Here is a 23,134-nt window from a genome sequence, read left to right on the forward strand (position 1 = left end):
TACTCCTCTTGTCCATCAGGCTGAGCATGTGTCCATCAGCAGGCAGTCCCGGCCCTATGTCCTCTGATGGCCACTCCTCCAGCAGCTGCCGCCATATGCACCATCACCACCACCAGCCCTGTGGAGGGGGTGGGGGCGGGGGGCACCACTACCCCAACGTGGAGATGGATGAGGGGGGGCAGCCCTCTCCCCACCCCCCACACCACCAGAGTGGGGGAGGGGGTGGGGGTTACTTCAACAGGGAGGATGAACCCCTCACCCCCCACTCCCACCACTCCCAGGCCCCTCATCAGCACATGCTTGCCCCCCACGAAGGGGGTGGGGGTTACTTCAACAGGGAGGATGAACCCCTCACCCCCCACTCCCATCACTCCCAGCCCCCTCATCAGCACATGCTTGCCCCCCACGACGCATGTAATGCTTACTTGTTTTTCTCTGTTACTAAAATATGGAGATAACGTTTTTAGATAACGTTTCTTAAATGTTCTTATTAAACAACGTTTTCAGACGTTTCCTAAACGTTTTCATACGTTACCTAAACGTTTTCATACGTTTCCTAATCGTTTTCATACGTTACCTAAACGTTTTCATACGTTTCCTAAACGTTTTCATACGTTTCCTAAACGTTTTCAAACGTTTCCTGAACGTTTTCATACGTTTTCAGACGTTTCCTAAACGTTTTCAGACGTTTCCTAAAAGTTTTTAGAAAACGTTCTTAGACAACGTCTCCGAAACGTTTTCACTTTTCAGACAACGTTTCTTAAACGTTTTTAGACAGCGTTTCTTGGACGTGTTTAGAAAACGTTTTTGACAACGTTTCTTAAGCGTTTTAAGACAATGTTCCTTGAACGTTTTAAGACAACGTTTCTTAAACGTTCTAAGACTATGTTCCTTAAACGTTTTAAGACAATGTTTCTTAAACGTTCTAAGACAACGTTCCTTGAACGTTTTAAGACAACTTTCTTTAAATGTTTTAAGACAATGTTCCTTAAACATTTTAAGACAACGTTCCTTAAACGTTTTAAGACGTTTCTTAAATGTTTACAGACAACGTTTCTTAAACGCTTACAGACGTTTCTTAAACGTTTACAGACAAAGTTTCTTTAAACGTTTACAGACAACGTTTCTTGAACATTTACAGGCAACTTATCTTAAGCATCTTTAGACTATGTTTCTTAAACGTTTACAGACAATGTTTCTTAAACACTCTCGGACAACGTTTCTTAAACGTTGACGTTTTAGACAACGTTTCTTAAACGATGACGTTTTAGACGACGATTCTTAAACGTTGATGTTTTAGACGACGATTCTTGAACGTTTTTAGACCACGTTTCTTGAACGTTTACAGACAACGTTTCTTTAATGTTTTTAGACAAGGTTTCCTAAACGTTTTTAGACAAAGTTCCTTACACGTTTTTACACAACGTTTCTTGAACGTTTACAGACGTTTCATAAACGTTTTTATACACCTTTTCTTAAACGTTTTTAAACAACGTTTCTTAAACGCTTTCATACAATGTTACTTGAATGTTTTTACAACGTTTCTTAAACGCTTTCATACAATGTTACTTGAATGTTTTTAGAAAACCTTTTTAAAAAACGTTTCTCTAAACTATTCTGAAAAAATTTACAAGTCATTCTGAACGTTTTGTAAAACCTTATCCAGACATGAGTTTGTTCTGCTGTGTATATTGATACATGTTCATTTACATTATTATTGATACACATCCTTGTATATTAGTATATTATTATTGTATTATCACCATCATTACAGCGTGAGAGGGGGTGACATCATCACTGTAGCTTAATGCTGCAACAAACGTTTATAACGCTGCAGCGTTAGTGTTGCTTAACGCTGCAGCTTATAAAAACGTTCCTTGAACGTTTTTATAAAGCGTTTTTAGATAACGTTTCTTGAACGTTTTTATAAAACGTTTTTAGATAACGTTTCTTGAACGTTTTTATAAAACGTTTTTAGATATCGTTTCCTGAAAGTTTTTAGGAAACGTTTTTAGACAACATTTCTTAAGCGTTTTTAGAAAACGTTCCTTCCAATTTATTCTAAACAAATTTACGAGTTATTGTGAACGTTGTTAAGTACGTTATCGAGCCAGGAGTTTGTTCAGCTGTGTATATTGATATACATCCTTGTATATTATTATTGTATCATCATCACCATCATATATCATCACTAGCATCACTATCATCACTAGCATGACCATCATTACAGCGTGGGAGGAGGTGACGTCATCACTGCAGCTGAGCATCAAGGAGGAGCGCTATGACCCCGTCTACTTCAGTGACCCCCACACGCCCCCCTTCACCCCCGACCCCCGCGTCCTCGCTGAACTTCAGCAGCTTCAGCTCGGCCAGTACGCCAGGAACTTCACAGGTCAATATCATTATCATCACTATCATTATGGCATTACTATCATTATAATCACTATCATCAGTCCCCTTCACAAGCCCCCTTCAGCACCGAAGGGGGGTGCTGGCTGAACTTCAGCCACGAACTTCACAGGTCAATATCGTCACTATCATTATTGTATTACTATTATTATAATTAGCCCCCTTCACAAGCCCCCCTTCAGCACTGAAGGGGGGTGCTGGCTGAACTTCAGCCACGAACTTCACAGGTCACTATCATTATCATCACTATCATTATTGTATTACTATTATTACTATCACTATCATTAGACCTTTCACAAGCCCCCTTCAGCACCGAAGGGGGGGCACTGGCTGAACTTCAGCCAGCGAAGGACCTTTTGTGGACAAAATAGGATTATATATCATACACAATATAGATATATATCTTGTTATATATTTATCCTAATATAATAATGATTATTATTTGCTAAATCTGTCTTTTGATCTACCAACGTTATCTAAAGAATTGTTCGACTCCTTGAAAATTAAGACGTATTCTCTGGTCATCAATTGTACGCATATAAATAAGAAAATTCTGCCGTCTAATGATAATTTAATGTAACTATATAAACAAATCATATATATACTATAAAAATGTTCTAATATTATAATTTAACATATCCTTATATAGTAATATAAACATATCATATATAATGATATAAACACATCCTAGTTTAATAATATAAACATATCCTAATGTCACATTGCGTTACAGAGGCCCAAATGGACTCTTACTGACCGCTGAACTCCTGAAGGACCGCGGGGTGGCCAAGATAGGATTACATATCCTACACAATATATACATGTATATTGTATTATTGTTATAAACACATCCTAATGTCCCCTCGTATTACAGAGGCCCAGGTGGACTACAGCTCCTTCCTCCTACTGACCGCCGAGCTGCTGAAGGACCTCGGAGTGGACAAGATAGGACCGTAAATCCTACACAATATATAAATGTATATTGTATTATTGTTGTAACACATCCCAATAACCCTTCATATTACAGAGGCCCAGGTGGACTACAGCTCCTTCCTAGTCCTTCCCTGTTGCCTTTTTCGCCTAAAAGTGAGTCTTCGTATATTTTTGACTGACTTGTGGCATGCTGGTTGAACTCCAACCCCTGTTCAACCTCTTGCATCTGACCCTAACCCTTCGTCCTTCCCCGTTACCTTTTTTGCTTAAAAATTATTAGTTGTTGTAGCTCCTTGATTGACTTGTCATGGTTGAACTCCAACCCCTGTTGAACCCCTTAAACCTGATTTTTCATTGTCGAATATTAGCTAAAGTCCAACCCCTGTTCACCCCCTTGAACTTGATTTAACCTTTTTTTTTTGACTTCTTGCCTGTCTCACTGGTAGTTTGTCAGCAGATTAGCTGATATTATACCGCATTTTATTTTTTTTGGATCTTGTGCAGGCATTTAAAAGAAAAACTGATTATTAGCATATCAGAATATTCATGTATCTTGAATAATAGGATACGTACTTACCCTGAATTCTTACCCTACACTCTTACTCTGAAATTTTCCCTTATCCTACAATCTTACGCTGAATTTTCCCCTTACCTTGAATTCTAACCCTACATTCTTACCCTGAATTTTCCCCTTACCCTACATTTTTACCCTGAATATTTAGAATGCTATTTTACCCTAACCTTAGCCTTATTCAAATGACGTAATTTATTCCCGTTGAATTAATGTAAACAATGCGATGTTGTTCCTCTTACTTTCTGACATATTCACTCTTTTTTAATTAATTTTTCTTTAATTAACAAAATTCCACACTTGGTGAAATAAATGAGAGTTTGTCCCAATATCAAAGCACCTTTGCCTCCATTGTGTGTGTCATCCTGACACAGTTTGGCCCGACAAGAGGGCGGCGTATCAGTGCACTATTTGGACATTATAACCCACTCATTTATTTGTATATATGATTGTACAAAGTATATTAAAGTTCAGGTTATATATATACGCCTCTCTATCTATACTAGCGAGTATATATACATGTCTACATTAATAACAATAGTTATTAAAATTAAAATTAAATCATATAAATTTAGTTTATTTGTATTTAATGTATAATTGTAGGCTGCAGGCTTGACTGATGCAGTAGCCATTTCTTAAGTAATTAATTAATTGATAATTGTGGTGCTGTGTTGCCCTTATATGTTCTGCTGAATTGTCCGATTCTTATGTCGTATTTTGTATATATTTTGTATTAATTTTGATCATTTGTAGTGTTACTCACGAGGGAAGATGGCAAAAAAGGTTGCGGTTATTTTTTTTTTTTTTGGTGATTTTTTTTTTCATTATGTCAATGAAAAACCAGGTTTTTAAATTTGGTTAAATTTTTTTTAATGGGGCTTTTGACTGAGTTTTTTTTCGATTTTTGTTCATGAAAAAAATCATGTTTTTTATTTTTGCAATGAGGCTCTTGATGAAAAAATAAAATTATGGAATTTTTTTTGAAAATTGTGAATTCTTGTGAATTTTGAACTTAATTGGAGATGTAGTAGCTGTATGACATGAATTTAAATGTAATTAAATGTTTCATTCATATTACGCTGAATAGACCCCCACACGCCCCCCTTCACCCCCGACCCCCGCGTCCTCGCTGAACTTCAGCAGCTTCAGCTCGGCCAGTACGCCAGGAACTTCACAGGTCAGCATTACTATAATTTTTATCATCATCACTATCATTATTGTATTACTATCATTAGCGTCACAATCATTATCTATATTGTATTACTATCATTAGCATGGCTGAACTTCAGCCAGGAAGTTCACAGGTCACTATCAATATTACACTATCATTATCATCACTATCATTATTGTATTACTGTATTACTATTATTACCATCATCATTATCATTAGTCCTTTTCACATGCCCCCCTTCAGCACAGAAGGGGGGCGCTGGCTGAAGCGTAAGACCTCGGAGTAGAAAAAATATAATTACCATACATCCTACACAATATATATCTTTTCTTATAAACAAATCCTAATATAATGATGTAGACATATAATAATATAAACATATCCTAATGTCACTTCACTTTGCAGAGGCCCAAAGGACTCCTACTGTCCGCTGAACTCCCGAAGGACCTCGGGGTGGACAAGATAGGGCCGGTAGCTTACAGTATATCCTACACAAAATATGCATATATTTTGTTCTAAACATATCCTAATGTCACATTGTGTTGCAGGTCCTAGGTGGACTACAGCTCCTTCTGAAGGACCTCGGGTGGAAAAGACAGGATTATATATCCTACACAATATACAATATATGTTCTAAGCACATCCTAAAGTCCCTTCGTGTTACAGAGGCCCAGGTGGACTACAGTTCCTTCCTGCTGCTTACCGCTGAGCTGCTGAAGGACCTCGGTGTGGACAAGATAGGACCGCGCGCCAAACTCCTGCACCGCATCCACAAGCTCAAGCTCGCTGCTGCCGCGGCCGCCAGCTCGGCGTCCTCGCCCGTCGCGGGGCCCTCGTCCCCCAAGAACGACGGGTCCTCGTAGCTCCTTGACTGACTTGTTCTGGTGGCACGCTGGCTGAACTCCAACCCTTGTTCAACCCCTTAAACCTAACTTTTTGTAGTCAAATATTGGCTGAATTTCAACCTCTTAAACATGACCCTAACTCTTCGTTCTTTCTCGTTAGTACCTTTTTTGTTGAAAATTACGAGTCGTTGTAGCTCCTTGACTGTCATGTCGTCATGGTTGAACTCTAACCCCTGTTCAACCCCTTAAACCTGACCCTAACCCTTCGTTCTTTCCTGTTACTGGACATTTTTACCCGTCTTCGTCCTTCCCTGTTGCCTTTTTCGCCTAAAAGTGAGTCTTCGTATATTTTTGACTGACTTGTGGCATGCTGGTTAAACTCCAACCCTTGTTCAACCCCTTGAATCTGACCTTAACCCTTTGTATGTTCCTTAACCCTTCCTACCTACCCTTCGTAATTATGAGTCTTCGTAGCTCCTTGACTGACTTGTCGTCATGATTGAAATCCAACCCCCTGTTCAACCCTTGAATCTGATGCTTTGTGGTCGAATATTTGCTGATTTCTAACCCTTGTTCAAACCCTTAAACATGGCCTTAACCCTTTGCACTTCCCCATTACGTTTTTTGCCTAAAAGTGAGTCTTTGTAGATTCTTGACTGACGGCCTTGTTGCACGCTGGTTGAACTCTAACCCTTGTTCAACCTCTTGAATCTGAACATAGCCCTTAGTACTTCCCCGTTACATTTTTCAAAAAAAATTATGAGTCATTGCAGCTCTTTGACTGACTTGTGCCCATGGTTGAACTCCAACCTTTAACCCCTTAAACCTGATTTTTTTGTGGTCGAATATTGATTGAATTTTAACCCTTGTTCAACCCCTTAAATATGATCAGACCCTAATCCTTTGTTCTTTCTCGTTACTGGATATTTTTACCCCCTTTCGTCCTTGCCCGTTACCTTTTTTGTTAAAAATTATGAGTCATTGTAACTCCTTGACTGACATGTCTTCATGGTTGAACTCTAACCCCTCTTCAACCCCTTAAACCCGACTTTTCGTGATCGAATATTAGCTCAACTCCAACCCCTGTTTAACCTCTTAAACCTGATTTTTCGTTGTGAAATATTGGCTTAATTCCAAGCCCTGTTTACCCGTTTGAACCTGATTTAACCCTTTTTTGGACTTACTGCCTGTCTCACTGGTAGTTTGTCGGTAGATTAGCTGATATTATACCGCATTTTATTTTTTTTGGATCTTGTGCAGGCATTTAAAAGAAAAACTGATTATTAGCATATCAGAATATTCATGTATCTTGAATAATAGGATACGTACTTACCCTGAATTCTTACCCTACACTCTTACTCTGAAATTTTCCCTTATCCTACAATCTTACGCTGAATTTTCCCCTTACCTTGAATTCTAACCCTACATTCTTACCCTGAATTTTCCCCTTACCCTACATTTTTACCCTGAATATTTAGAATGCTATTTTACCCTAACCTTAGCCNGAATAAAACACGTGTTCTGTGTGTTCTGTATTGTTGTGTTCTTGTGTACTACTGTACCAGATATATAGCTGTCTCTTATACACATCTAGATGTGTATAAGAGACAGGTATAGGGCTGTTCTGTATAGCGCTGTTCTGTATAGAGCTGTTCTGTATAGGGCTGTTCTGTATAGGGCTGTTCTGTATAGAGCTGTTCTGTATAGGGCTGTTCTGTATAGGATTTTGTCTTATTTGTGACCCACTTGTGGAGATTGTGTGTTACCACTTGTATATGATGTGTAATTGAATATTTCGTTTGGTGTCTCTTAGCGGCTATTTTGAACCCCTGGCATTGGCCGCCACTAATAGCGGCCAGTAGCTCTGTAATTAGTGGCCGCCACTAGTGTCCTCCTGTATGTAGGGATAGTAAAACTTAACTATTCATTACATAATATTATTTAGATTATTATGATTAGTTATTGATTAGTTATTAACTTATTATTAAGACAGTTATCTTTAATTGTATGGATGAAACGTAGAAATTCAATTGTATGTTGAATTGAATGTGGTTCTTTTTCTGCTTAATTATTTAATTAGGGGCTGATTTTTCTGTTTAATTACTTAATTAGAGCGGTTCTCTACTGAATGCTAATCTTATAACGGCTGTATATATAACATCAATAATTATAATAATAATATTAAATTAAGCTTAAGGGAAGAGCTTGTATAGGTTTTTGCGTTCAAGTTTTTCAACTGTAACTTGATATATTGTCTTGTATATCTCATTCGTATACGCATTCTTGTATATCTATATACACAGTCTTGTATATCAATATACGCGTTCTTGTATATATCTATATGCACATTCTTGTATATCTATATGCACAGTCTTGTATATCTATATACACGTTTTCGTATATCTATATGCACAGTCTTGTATATCTATATACAGATTCNAATGTTATATAAATTTAAATAAATAATGTAGTTTAAACATTATTGAATAATTGTCTTAAGAATCGCGAAGTTTGTTGAAAAATCATGGTGAATGGATTTCCATTTAAATTAAAAAATTCTTGTATTGTATAAGCTTCATGTGTGTGTTACCTTCACTTAAGTCGCCACTCTTCTATAACAACTCTATAACAATATTTTATTTATAAATATTGTTATATAGCTATAGAATATGTTATATTTCATTGCCATATAATTAAGTTAAAATGTTCTGTTTATAAAATAGATAATTGTCATTGAAGGCCGGCGACATTAATGCTGTGGCGACTTAAGTGACATTGTCGTCAGATCTGAATAAAACACGCGGTGTGTGTGTTCTGTATTGTTGTGTTCTTGTGTACTACTGTACCAGATATATAGTGTGCTGGTGTACTTTTGTGCTGGATATATAGTGTACTAGTGTACTGGATACTTAGTGTAATATTGTACTAGATATATAGTGTGCTAGTGTACTATTGTACTGGATACATAGTGTAATATTGTACGAGATATTAAATACTAGTGTACTAGATAGTGTGCTATTGTACTAGATATATAGTGGACGACTGCACTAGGTAGGTAGTGTGCTATTATACTAGATATGTAGTGTAATACTGTACTAGATATATAGTGTAATATTATAGACAGCACATATGTTCTAGAGAAACTTCTAGGTGTGTAACGGATGTAATTACATTGTTGGACACACCCAAGCTGTGGGAGCGAACCCCGGGGAGATGTGAAAATTTTATCAGCCGTCGGAAGGGGCGGAGCTTAGTGCGTGGCCGTGGATGCGGTTGTCCCCGACATTTTTTTGAGTGTATCTGTCTACAATTTTTTGTTTATGTGGAAAAGGTTTTTTATTTTTCAGTGGATTTTTTATTCTTTGTGTAAAAAAGTACTAAGCTTGATATTTAACACGATAAAAAAATACGAGACTCTAAAAATGCGTGAAAAATACGCACTTTTGCATAAAAATTAATGGCAAATCATATCGTCTCTCGGGATTATGATTAATAATATTAATTAATATTAACATTATTGTCACCTTCTTATTGATTGTTGTTGTCATTTGCCGATGTAATTAGAATTCACTATAATGTTACACGACATAATTTGTTGTAAATTTAAAATTATGCCTCTTTCGCCGTTCATAATCAAGGGCTAATAATTAACCCCATTTAATTATGATGTAATAATTATATTGCATCATTTAATGTTGGTGTTATCATTTAGGAATGTTTAAAGTAAGTGTTCATGTTGTAAGTGGAGTTGTAAATAAATTGTGTTTCATCATTGCGTCGTCATTTACCATTTTAACGTAATTAAGCTTAATCCTAAGAAAGATGAATTAATAACATTATTGAATTTCATTTAATAATGAAAAGATTTTAAAAAATTGGATGCCGACTTAATCCTAAACAATTTTTATTATAAAATCTTATTAAATAATAAAAAACTGAAAAAATTGTTATGCCCATCGTTCCGATAAAAAAATGTCAGTCTGTCTGTCCTGCCGACAGTTCCTCTGTCTGTCATGCCGACAGTTGCTCTGTCTGTCCTGCCGACAGTTCCTCTGTCTGTGCTGCCGACAGTTCCTCTGTTTGNTGAAAAATTTTTTATGCCGATAGTTTCGATAAAATATGTCAGTCTGTCTGTCTTGCCGACAGTTCCTCCGTCTGTCCTGCCGACAGTTCCTCTGTCCAGAGGCAAAAAGTAACGCTCATCCAGTTTCCACAATCCTGAAGGATTCTTTTTCCACTTAGCGCAGGCTAGGATCATCACTAGGCCTATTTTAGGAGTGCTTCACTCCCCTGATATATTCGCAAGTCCCCCTCAATTTCGAATAAGACCATAAATTAAGACATAAGCATGATATGGACTCCAGGAAAAACTTACCTCAAAAGTACAATTGATGAGGTCATGTAAATAATAATAATAGCAATTTTATCATTCATTATGCCGTAGGCCTGTAGCCGATTCTTAACATCGCACGCAGAACATTCACAGCTTGTTGCGGTCTCGAACTCGCAACTCACTGCTACAATTCTGCTGTGCTTAACCGCCCGGCCTCCTCGCCGATTCTGACATCTATGAACAAGGCACGAAATGGAAAAGAATCGGCGACAGGCCACATCAGGCCTACACTTCAGAGCCGACATCTCTATGTTATGTTATGTTATGTTATGTTATTCTCATCAGGAAATAATTAAAGCGGCTCCATGAATTCGATTCGAGTTTTGTGTGTATTTTAATGAGTTTTGCTTTGCATCTTCAGAAATTATCATTTTGAGAAAACTTCCTCATAATCACATATGACTTTTTATGAATGTGAAGAATAGAAATCGATTTCAATTAATAGATGTTTCCCAATCGGTATTTTTTTAGTGTTTTCTTCAAAAAATACTCAAATGCGGACGCCAATCGTGTTGATGTTTTGTTTGTTTACAAATCGCTTGTCCAACAATTTCTGGGTAAAAAATTAAAATTCGATTTTCTCGTGAGTATGGCAAATAGAGGAAGAATGACTGACAATTCGAGGTATGTAATAAATTTTTTATAACATGAACCATAAATATATCTAATTTATACATTATGAAATGTTCTTCTTATCAAGATTTCATGAACTTTCAAGTGACTGATGATCAACTTTTGAGTGATGCATGTGGTGTGTGAGGCTGTCTGGCTTAGAATAGAATAGAAGTGTCGGCGTTGAAGAAATAGGCCCATGGCCTGTTTTTGATGATGGCTATGATGGAAAATTGAGTGAAAAATTTTCCCTATAGACTTCTTGTTGAAAGAAAATTTATTAAAACTTTCCTACAAATTGAAATAAATCATTTTTCAGGTTTATAAGCTGTTTTATATAATTTTCATGGCTGTAATATTATTTTGCAGCACAAATTACCTATTCTTTTTATGGCTTCCAAATTTTATTTAAGGCACAAGAAAGCTTTATAGTTGCAAGACGAAAAACTTGAAGTTCTAACTAACTTACTACATCTATATATGGTTTTACAGCAATTTTTGGAAAACTTAGCCAGTTAGCCTGATATTCCAGATTGGCAAATGGTGATATTTTTCATTGCTTTTGTACTAGAAAATAAACAATTATTAATTAATTTTATTATATGATGCAATCCTTTTTTAAAACTTGCTAAGTAGATATAAATATATGACTATATATAAGACTAAATTTGTAATATGTAGTAAAAAATCTATTTGAAAATTGAAATGGAGTTTCACGATAATTGAAGTGCTTGATTTATATATGTACCAACATGCATGGAAAACGTCTACCTTTATGTCCGTGACTAGAGCTTTTCCGCCATTTCTGCAACTGCGAGATTTCTGCCAGCTGAATTACCTTCTATCTAATTGTTAAAAAAAGTGCACCATCAAGCCATGAGATTCTAATTGTATTGAAAATTTGTCACGTTGGAGCCACGAGATTTCAGAAACAAGTAGGAAAATTTCAATCCTGTGTATCACTATGTCCTGGTGTAATAATTACCCCCCAGCCATTGTATGCACATCAGAGTCAATGTGTTGATCAATCATTTTGACCAAAATTTTCTTTAGCTAAAGGTAAATTTTAAATTAAATTTGAAGTTAAATTTAGCGAAAGATAAATTTTAAGCTAAATTCAAAGATGAATTTAACAAAAGGTAAATTTTTCCTGCTGTTTTCACTTAAATCTGTTTGTCCTTGTTAGTTCTTTGTGAATTGGAGCCTGACACTGTAAGTTGTAATTTTGGAAGTAATTTGCTGTTAATTTCAGGTGTTTTTTGTATTTTTCTGTATTATAATTAAAATTTATTTCTTCAGATTACCCGGGTCAGAGGCCATGCAGACTCCTTTTTGCATCAAGGATCTCAAGCCCAACATGAAGAATTTAAAACTGGTTTTCATAATTTTGGAAATTGGTAAGATGGCATTGGATTGTATTCCATAAGTTAGTATTTTAATTAAATTTAAGTCAAACTTTCAAGTTTTTTAATTCACAATATACACATAATATTTTTACACTGGCAATTAGAAATTATCTCTAATAAGCCATAAAAATTTTTTGGATCTTGTTAAGAATAAGCACCCCCAGATGTAACTGAGGTGTGTATTCCTAACAGGGTAATTGAATGAATAATACAAACAAATTAGGTATATTTAAATATTTTTTCAAGAATTACAGTTCCATTTTGAAAAATACATTGCTTTTTTCAAGGAGGATATACATGGTTACTTATTCTTAACAAGATCAACTTTTTTTCTATAAAATATGAGAAAAATTTAATTAACACAGTGACTACGTATTTGTACATACGGTATGCGTACCACGAAATGTATTTCTCCAGGAAGTAGTGGTACATAATTCAGGTTGCCTAAAATCGGCCAAATCCGGGAACAAAAAAGGCCAAAAAATGCCGATAATTCAGTGTATAGTAGTTTAATTGTAGGTTCCACCATAAAAATTCCATTTATTTTCTTTTTGCAGTATTTAAAATTTAATTAGGAAGTACCCCTATCAAGCAGACTCCTTTTTGCATCAAGGATCTCAAGCCCAACATGAAGAATTTAAAACTGGTTTTCATAATTTTAGAAATTGGTAAGATGGCATTGGATTATATTCCATAAGTTAGTATTTTAATAAAATTAATGTCAAACTTTTGGGTTTTTTAATTCACAATACATATGATATTTTTACACTGGCAATTAGGAATTATCTCTAATAAGCCATAAAAATTCTTGGATCTTGTTAAGAATACCAACGTTACTGAGGTGTGTATTCCTATTAATGTTAGTTGAATGAATAATACAAACAAATTAGGTCTATTTAAACATTTTTTAAGAATTACAATTCAATTTAAAAAATACATTGCATTTTTCAACAAGGATATACATGGTTGCTTATTCATAACAAGATCTATTTTTTTCTATAAAATATAAGAACAATTTCATTAACATAAGAATCCTGGAAGTTTACTGTTGCTTTCTGCTCTTGTAATTCTGGATTTTATATTCAGGATGCAGATGATGTTCGAATTCATTTCACTGTAAAGTTAGCAATACATCTCAGGTTTGTCATTACCTATATTCATGATATGAGTCATTATATTCATGTTTCATTATATTCATTATATGAGTCATTACATTCATGTTTCATTATATTCATGATATGAGTCATTATATTCATTCATTGTTATTATGTTCATGATTTGATCCACCCATCACTGAATTGTATTTCTCTTCAGCCCGACCCAGCCTGACCAAGGAGAACCATGAGGTTCGGTCGTGCAAGGTGGCAGATCGCACCGGCTGCATCAACATCAGCTTATGGGATGAACCTGGCAAACTCTTACAGGTATTTAATACCTAATTGGGTCATTAATTTAATTCTTGTTTTGCTTTGTTTGTTTTTGCTTGCCTTGGTTCTTCAACCATTATGGTAAAGACTATTTACTTATTTGGTGAAATTTTGAGACCTTTTGCTTGCTTTCGATTTGTTAATTAATCTATAATGCATGCTGGGAGTGCAGGTTTTGAATGGAAAAGTAATAAAAACTTTGACTAAATGTGGGGATTGCATCTCAATATTGTGTGCCTTGATGGCGAACTTCACATTGGCCTTTATATGAAGGTGATTAAATCATATTTAAGGTAATGGAAACTTTTAAACATACATACCCATGGTATGGGATGTCAACATAGCCTGTCAACCTAGTCACCTGTGTGCCTTTGCAATATTATGCCTTGTTGGACTACATAGGTATGACTGTTCCTACACTCGGTACAGTTATGAGGTAGTAAAAATATTCAGTCTGACCAAGGTTCATTAACCTATTGTCTCCTCCAGCCTGGCGACAACCTATTGTCTCTCTTCCTGTTTGCTTTTACAAGATTTATTAACATTTTGTACAAAATTATTTAACCTTTTGTCGCCTATAGCCTTGCAACACAGTTACCCTGTACAAGATAAATGAACCTTTTTGTCACCTATAGCTTTGCAACGCAGTTACTCTGAAAAAGATTGATTTACCTTTTGTACAAGAAAAATGAAACTTTCGTGAAATATTAATATTGCCTACAGCCTGTGGATATAATCACCCATTTCCCTTCAAAATATAAATGAACCTTTCATCAATAATATTGTGAATTATGTTCTATTATAATTATAGTATTATCATTGATACAATAATTTTTATGATTAATTGTGCCCCCTACAGCCTGGCGACATAGTCTCCCTGAACAAAGGCTACACGTCGGTGTTCAAGAACTGCCTCACCCTGTACGTTGCAAAGGGCGGCGACCTGCAGAAAGTGGGCGACTTCTGCATGCAGTTCTCAGAACAACCCAACATGTCGGAGCCAAACCCAGAGTATGCCTTGGCCGCCGCCGCCAACAACTCTAAGAACAACAGCAACAACAACATCAATGGTGGCAGTGAAAACAACAACAACAGCAGCAACAACAACAACCGGTCTAGCAACACTAACAACAGTGGTGGTGCTGGTGCTGGTGGGGGTAACAATCGCTCTGGTAACAGCAACAGTAACAACACTAACAGTAGTAGTAGCAGCGGTGGTAACAATGGCCGCCCTGGCAACAACAGCAACATCAGCAGCAACAACAGCACCATAAGTAGCACAAGCGATACTTCAGCACCAAGAAGAGAACCGACACAAGGGGGCTAGTGGGGGGCCACGTACCTCCGCCCCTCCCCACCAACACGCAGGCAACCGGCTTAGCAAGAGATGAAGACTGGCTTTGCTTAGGCGCTGAGCTTAGAGTCGGGACTTAGGGACACGTGCTGGCTTAGAGTCTCTGCGGCTAGGCTCTGCTTGGGCTGAGTCTGGCTCTGAGGCTGGGCTGTGCTTAGGCTGAGTCAGGCTCTGAGGCTAGGCTCTGCTTAGGCTGAGTCAGGCTTCGAGTCTCTGAGGCTAGGCTCTGCTTAGGCTGAGTCTGGCTTAGAATCTCTGAGGCTGGGCTCTGCTTAGGCTGAGTCTGGCTTAGAGTCTCTGAGGCTGGGCTGTGCTTACGCTGAGTCTGGCTTAGAGTCTCTGAGGCTGTGCTGTGCTTGGGCTGAGTCAGGCTTAGAGTCTCTGATGAAGACTGTTGCCTGCTTAGTCTCGGTTCATCGTCAAATAGCGAATTAATTCTAATGAGAATTTTCATTGCATTTAATTAATTTTTTTCACTCGAACTGATATGATCTTTCTGAGGGAATTTTCTGACATGAGAAAAGTAAACAAAGGTTATGTTGCGGTAAAAATTTTCTCGCTTGACATTGAATAGTTTTTCTTGTAATGTTTTTTAAATTTATTTAAATTAATGCGTGAGGGAAGAATAGAAATTAGCTGACAGACACTCTTGCTGACATAAACAGAGGTTTTAATTGAAGCTGGGATGTTAATTTTGTCCATTAAATATCTGGTAAGTAAGGGTAGTTTTTGAATAGCCCCATCCTTCAGTATTGCAGAAAAAGAAACGCTAGTGATTTATTGGGAGCAATTCTGTATCAAGTTATAAAATAGACGTTCGATAAATCTGGCCTCTTGAAAATGCCAACTTATCGCTGAACAATTATCTGGCAGTATTTTCTAGTGTTTATATTAATAAACTCGTGGCGTATTAATATTTTTTATTCCTTTCCAACGATGTAGAAATATTTATTTCCAAGAAGAATTAATTTTCTGCAAAATTTGCTAGCCATCATAGGTATTTTGGTAGCGAGTTAGGGCGATGTAGGAAAATTTGTAGGATTATTTGATGATTGCATCCAATGATGGATTAGCAAAATAACGATTCGTTTCGAACTCTTGACAATGAAATTGTATTACACTTGCATTTTTTTTAGAATTTTAATAAAGAAATTTGTGTGACAACTGGCAACAACCAGTTGAGTATTTAAAATTTTGCAAGAAAAAAGTGTTGTTGTAAACGATATATAGTTGAAGTTAGAAAATTACTTATATTTATTTGTATGAATGTGTTTTGCGCTATTTATTTAAAAATTCAGAATAAACTCTTTGAGTGATCGAGGTACGTACCCATGAGAGTAACTAACTCGTTCAGCACTTTTCAAGTTGTAAACAAAGCTTGGTCGATACATTGGACTGCCTGTAGGCAATAAATTGTGTTTATTACAAAACATGTAATATTGGAGAGTAAAGAAGCTCGCTTATAGGCTCCAACCCAATCGTAAGTATGGCCATTGTGGAAATTATTCTATTAGGATACATAGGTTGATCATCATCGAAGGCCCTAGGCTTGTTGAGGTACTGCTTCTACCTATATCTTTCTCATCATCATGATGTTGATCTCCAATTCTCCATGATGTCATTCTTGATGCTCTTCACTAGTTGCTTATTTTAACTGAAAAATTTGTAGAATGAGTATCTTTTAAAATAAATTATGACATCTAGTGCAGAAAAGTCTCTCAATTTCAATAATACTAGCTTTTCCTTTACTTTGTAATTAAATTTAATTAACTCTTAGATCGGAATGCATTAATTATGATAAATGAGTGGGTCTTATTGTTCAAATAGAGACACACTTTCCCTAACAAAATTCGGGGACCGCCTAGGCTTCGGCTGAAGAGTCGCTACACTCTGTGCAAAGTTATCCTGGGTCTATACTTGGTCTATACTGGGTCTATACTTGGGTCTATTATATATAATAATAGACCCAATATGATAATGTAATATATTATATTATTATATTGGAAACGAGATCTATTATTCTGGTTCTATTCTAAATCAGCTTCTGTTCAGAATCTCGTTTCCGACTTTAGAGTCGCCTGAGAGTATGAGCAGAAGCTGACATACAGAAGCAGGGCCTATACTTTCAAAAAAAGTTAAGAGATCGTAAGTTCATCAGCCAATCATTGACGGACTATCAAGCAAAATCCACCAATCATAGACAAGAAAATAGAGCGTAAGTACTTACGTTCACTTAGCGAGTTTTGTAAGTATGGCCCCTGATTTATGCGCTCCCCGAGTCCCGGGCGGCGCCTAATGCAGGGTCGCGCACGCCTCTAAATTTTGTTAGGGTACTTGCCCAAAACACGAGTAGCACTGATACGCTCTTTTTGCCGGGCCAATCTGAGTCAGGATGACCCACTAAAGTGCATCACTTTTTGGACAAAGTTAAGCTTATTTTTCTGAGTGGAAACAATGTTATATAAATGTAATGGAAACTAGGTATGTTCATGTAAATGTAAATAAATAATGTAGTGTAAATATTATTGAATATTTGTCTTGAGAATCGCGAAGTTTGTTGAAAAATCATGGCGAATGGATTTCCATTTAAATTAAAAAATTCTTGTATTGTATAAGCTTCAAAAGTTAAATGACAATAAATGGGTTTGGTAGGTAATTTATGGATGCCAATTATACATAGGAAAAACAATGTCCCTATTATTTTAAAAATATTCCATGAATAGGCTTGTGTAAAATACACTCCTGTAGTAATAAAGTGAGTATTCTAAATGACAAAATAGTTTAATTTAAAATATTTAGCTACAATAGTGGGATCATTAGAGAGTTGTAAAAAAATGTATTTCATGATTTAAAAGTCAAAAAATATTTAAACCTTATTCAAAATTGTGCAAATGTTAATTAACTTGAACTGAATACCGTATACTAGGTATTGTTAACACTATTTAAAACGATCATTTTAGTTCATTACGTCTGCAAACATAGCGATTGCCAGACAAGGCTTCTTCAATCAGGTCTTCTCACTTAGCTTATAATTATTTTAACCAATGTTTGTTATTAAATTTACAAGTAAGTTTTTAGAATAAAACAAAAAACATACAATAAAAACATACAAGTTTTTAGTTTGAAACACTTGGCAACAGAATATTGAAATGCACTGCTGCATTATCAAGTAATTATTATTATTAATAAGTATTAAATAATTATTATTATTTACAGTAACCGTACATCACATAGTTGTGCATGTGCTTCCATTGTTTTTGTATGAACATGATTTTACTCCCTCAAACAGCCTCTGTGGTGTTCATTGCATTAAACTCTTATCTTTGGCGCAATTTATTATTTCTTTTATGCTGGATACCTACTAGAAACTTGAAATTATAAACAAAATGAGTAGCAAAAAGTATTTGGAACTGTGAAATTATTGTCATTGATCAACATGTATTTGGTATTCAATGAAAGTACACAATACTGCCTGGCAACTAATTATTACCAATTTCTAATGACTATATTCCACTTAAAAAATATGTGATAAAAGAAAAATATCATCATCAACCATTATTTCTTCTGTCTGGTGGCTACAAACTATTAGTTTATTTAACAATCCTGATATATTATTACTTTATGAGCCAACCAACCATCTTGATATAGTATCTATTTGGTGGCTATACTTTTGACAGATGAAAAATTTTGTGTAGTAATTAACAACCATTTTCTCAGAGTACCTACACACCATGAACATGGACCAGTCCTCTCACCTGGCACAGCCTCCATACTATGAGAACCATGGAGCTTACCAGCCTCCTGTGCTACCAGGTGCATTATTTTAAGTCATTTTTGTATATTTCTAATTTTACATTAAACAGTTTTTTCTCCATGATTGTGTCAAAATAATGTATTGACATCATATACATAAAAATACACCTTCATTCAATTCACACAAATACAGTTTTTTCTCAATGATTGTGTTGACGGAAATGAATGTTTTTACACAATTTTAATTTATCCATTGTTGGATAAATTATATTCAATTTATCAAATTGGTGGACAAAGCTCCTCTCCCATGTAAGTATTGAATGAATACAATGTAGGTCTAAATTTTGTGTAAAAATATTGTTTATATCTTTATATAATTTAAAAAAGCTGTTTTATTTATAAACAGCTTTGTTATATTCAATTGTTGCATTTTTGAGCAGTAGCACTTGAATTTAAATCACATTTTTATTTAAATCACATTAAACTCAGTTTTGATAAAAGTACACCAAATTTGTTGCATTGAACATCAAATTTTTGGTGTGTGGTGTTGCTTAACACGTTGACTACGTATTGGTACATATGCGTACCACAAAATGTATTTCTCCAGGAGGTAGTGGTACATAATTCAGGTTGCCTAAAATTGGCCAAATCCGAGAACAGAAAAGGCCGATACTTCAATGTATACTAGTTTATTTGTAGGTTCCGCTATAAAAATTGCATTTATTTTCTTTTTGCAGTATTTAAAATTTAATTAGGAAGTACCCCTATCCTAAATTTTAGCTGGCCAACACAATTGAGAAAAAATAAATCATGGAATTTGTCTGGAAAAAATGACCGTCTGGCAACCCTGCTTAAAAAAAGTACAAAAAATGAAATAATGGTACAAGATAAAGCAATCGGAGTCAACGTGTTAAATTTGTGGAATTGTCACTTATTATTTATGTTTTTTATATCTTTGATATGTATGTTTGTCACTTGTTATTATTTATTTATAAGTGGTAATGTTTTTTAATAGTAAATGGTAGGCTCCTCCATCCATATTCTAAAACATTTTGCTGCTATATAACAAATATAGAATAACAATGTTCTATATCTCAAATACTATATACTTTATTCAATGCACTTGTTCAAATAATTTTTTCATGTAATCATTTCCTCAAACTTTCTCATTAGAGATCTTGTGTATTATTGTATATTGATACAGATCTTGTGTATTATTGTATATTGATACAGATCTTGTGTATTATTGTATATTGATACAGATCTTGTGTATTATTAGGTCTTATGCATTATCTTGTGTATTGTATGTGTATTAAATACACTATCATGGTGTATTTTGTTCCAGCAATGTATGGGGTGAGATTACTTCTCTTGTTTTGATATACATTGCATGTCACTTATTATTAGTATTATTTAAATCATTGTTATGTGTATTCATGTCACTTATTATTATTTGTTTATTTGTAAGTGATAATGTTTTCACAATTGTAATTCATGGTTTTAATTGTTTTTTTTACAGGAAATTTTGGAAGAATTCCTGCTGTTGGAAAATTCAAAGGCTGTTGATCTTCAATTGAAAAATTCTGAATTTTAAGAGAATTTTATTGCTCTTATTGTGGCAAGTGAAGAAATAATTTCTAGAGAGAAGCTCAAGTTTTTTATGATTTATTTGAAGTGAAGGAAATGTATAAACTTTGAAAATTTTAAACATCACCTGAAAAATTGTTGCCAAGTTTTAATCATTGTGCATGTGGCTTGAACTATAAACTTTTCACCCATTGAAAAATAAATAAAAAAACTGCTGTAGGAACCTGAAGTGAAAGACTTGCACATGATACTACATTTTTCAANCTACTCCAAGCGTTTCACCAAGGATATTTCCTGCTGGAATTTTCCCCTCGGTCTCTTTAAGCTCATCTTTCCCTCCCCATTCCCGCGATCATGGTTCCCATAACACCGCAGTTTTGGGGGCCACGAACCCCACTCTGCAGGCCCCAAATGTTGCCCTTGAAGGCACCCGCAACGTTTGTGAGACTCAACCGCCTGCAGTATTTAGGCATGGCCTGTTCTTTTAGGCAGCAAATGCAAATATCAACGCAGATGTAATAAATAATTTTTTTAATTTGATAATAAACAATAATAATTGTAATGATAATTTATAAATAATTTTTTTAACTGAGATTGATTCCTGATTGCGGGTCTACAGTACTCAATTCTGTAGGATTATGTTGAAACATTCCTATGTTTCCCACTTCCATCGCAACCTTAGCATGTGTTTCATACTTAACAGTCCCAGGCCACGCTGGAATTACATTACATATTGCAATGTAATTATATTACTGAGGAATTACACTATATATTGTAATTACTAAACTTTTTTACGTAACTCTTTTTTACGTAACTCTTCAACAACAAATGAATTAATATTTGTTTAAAATTAAAATTTTAATTAAATGCTTTTAATTTATTATTTTAAAACATAACTTTTAAATTGGCGAAGGGCAAGATTGTTATATTGAGATCATGTGGGTCATGATTGTTATATCTGATTGTCCAGGTTGCAATTATTGGTGCAATAGTAAATTATTTCATCTTCTGAACGCTTGTGTAATTGTCAATCATGCAAAGATTGAGTGGCGGCAATCATATATCTATGCAATGTATAGACATCGACTCGTTCATTCAGAGAAATGAATTAGGTTTTGTCCAAATACCGATGCAATTTTACCTTGTGTGGGTCACCCTGACTCACTTTTTCCCTAGTGTGGGTCATCCTGACTCACTTTTTCCCTAGTGTGGGTCATCCTGACTCACTTTTCCCCTAGTGTGGGTCATCCTGACTCACTTTTCCCCTAGTGTGGGTCATCCTGACTCACTTTTCCCCTAGTGTGGGTCATCCTGACTCACTTTTCCCCTAGTGTGGGTCATCCTGACTCACTTTTCCCCTAGTGTGGGTCATCCTGACTCACTTTTCCCCTAGTGTGGGTCATCCTGACTCACTTTTCCCCTAGTGTGGGTCATCCTGACTCACTTTTCCCCTAGTGTGGGTCATCCTGACTCACTTTTCCCCTAGTGTGGGTCATCCTGACTCACTTTTCCCCTAGTGTGGGTCATCCTGACTCACTTTTCCCCTAGTGTGGGTCATCCTGACTCACTTTTCCCCTAGTGTGGGTCATCCTGACTCACTTTTCCCCTAGTGTGGGTCATCCTGACTCACTTTTCCCCTAGTGTGGGTCATCCTGACTCACTTTTCCCCTAGTGTGGGTCATCCTGACTCACTTTTCCCCTAGTGTGGGTCATCCTGACTCACTTTTCCCCTAGTGTGGGTCATCCTGACTCACTTTTCCCCTAGTGTGGGTCATCCTGACTCACTTTTCCCCTAGTGTGGGTCATCCTGACTCACTTTTCCCCTAGTGTGGGTCATCCTGACTCACTTTTCCCCTAGTGTGGGTCATCCTGACTCACTTNTGGGACTGCTACGTCCAGCGTGGCCTGGGACTGCTACGTCCAGTGTGGCCTGGGGCTGCTACGTCCAGCGTGGCCTGGGACTGCTACGTCCAGTGTGGCCTGGGTGCAACAAAGGATGCACGCAATAAACTTTCTAAAATGGCTGTACGTTTCTTATAATTAAATCGGTAATCATTTTTTTCAGAATCTGTTTGTCTGTACGATTTTGTTCTTGTGCCAAGCGTGATATTGTAGCGCGCTTATTGTATCCAGGATACGGCGGTAGTTGCCAAGGGCACACGGTATCCAGGATACGGCAGCAGTTGCCGAATGCATTTTGTATCAAAGATACGACGATTGCCAAATGCATACGGTATCCATGATACGACGGTTGCCAAATGCATACGGTATCCAGGATACTGCGGTTGCCAAATGCATACGGTATCCAAGATACGACTACGTAATGTGTATAAAAACATACAATAAAAACATACAAGTTTTTAATATAAAACACTTGGCAACAGAATATTGAAATGCACTGCTGCATTATCAAGTAATTATTATTATTAATAAGTATTAAATAATTATTATTATTTACAGTAACCGTACATCACATAGTTGTGCATGTGCTTCCATTGTTTTTGTATGAACATGATTTTACTCCCTCAAACAGCCTCTGTGGTGTTCATTGCATTAAACTCTTATCTTTGGCGCAATTTATTATTTCTTTTATGCTGGATACCTACTAGAAACTTGAAATTATAAACAAAATGAGTAGCAAAAAGTATTTGGAACTGTGAAATTATTGTCATT

At 35.9% G+C, this 23,134-nt stretch overlaps 2 protein-coding genes across 2 annotated transcripts; both read left to right on the forward strand.

Moving 5' to 3' along the window:
- The first annotated feature begins 26 nt into the window (after window positions 1-26).
- On the forward strand, window positions 27-3,366 carry LOC125178518. The gene is made up of 3 exons (XM_047882424.1): window positions 27-414; window positions 2,231-2,392; window positions 3,284-3,366. The coding sequence occupies exons 1-3, from the start codon at window positions 27-29 to the stop codon at window positions 3,364-3,366; spliced, it is 633 nt and encodes a 210-aa protein (XP_047738380.1).
- A 7,464-nt stretch (window positions 3,367-10,830) lies between these two features.
- Window positions 10,831-15,094, forward strand: LOC108664749 (SOSS complex subunit B1-B). Its single transcript, XM_018151423.2, has 5 exons — window positions 10,831-10,946; window positions 12,234-12,276; window positions 12,954-13,008; window positions 13,655-13,764; window positions 14,627-15,094. The coding sequence occupies exons 1-5, from the start codon at window positions 10,912-10,914 to the stop codon at window positions 15,092-15,094; spliced, it is 711 nt and encodes a 236-aa protein (XP_018006912.1). The 5' UTR covers window positions 10,831-10,911.
- The last annotated feature ends 8,040 nt before the right edge of the window (window positions 15,095-23,134 follow it).

The sequence above is a fragment of the Hyalella azteca genome, unplaced genomic scaffold, assembly GCF_000764305.2.
Source record: "Hyalella azteca isolate HAZT.00-mixed unplaced genomic scaffold, Hazt_2.0.2 contig10440, whole genome shotgun sequence".
NCBI lineage: Eukaryota > Metazoa > Arthropoda > Malacostraca > Amphipoda > Hyalellidae > Hyalella > Hyalella azteca.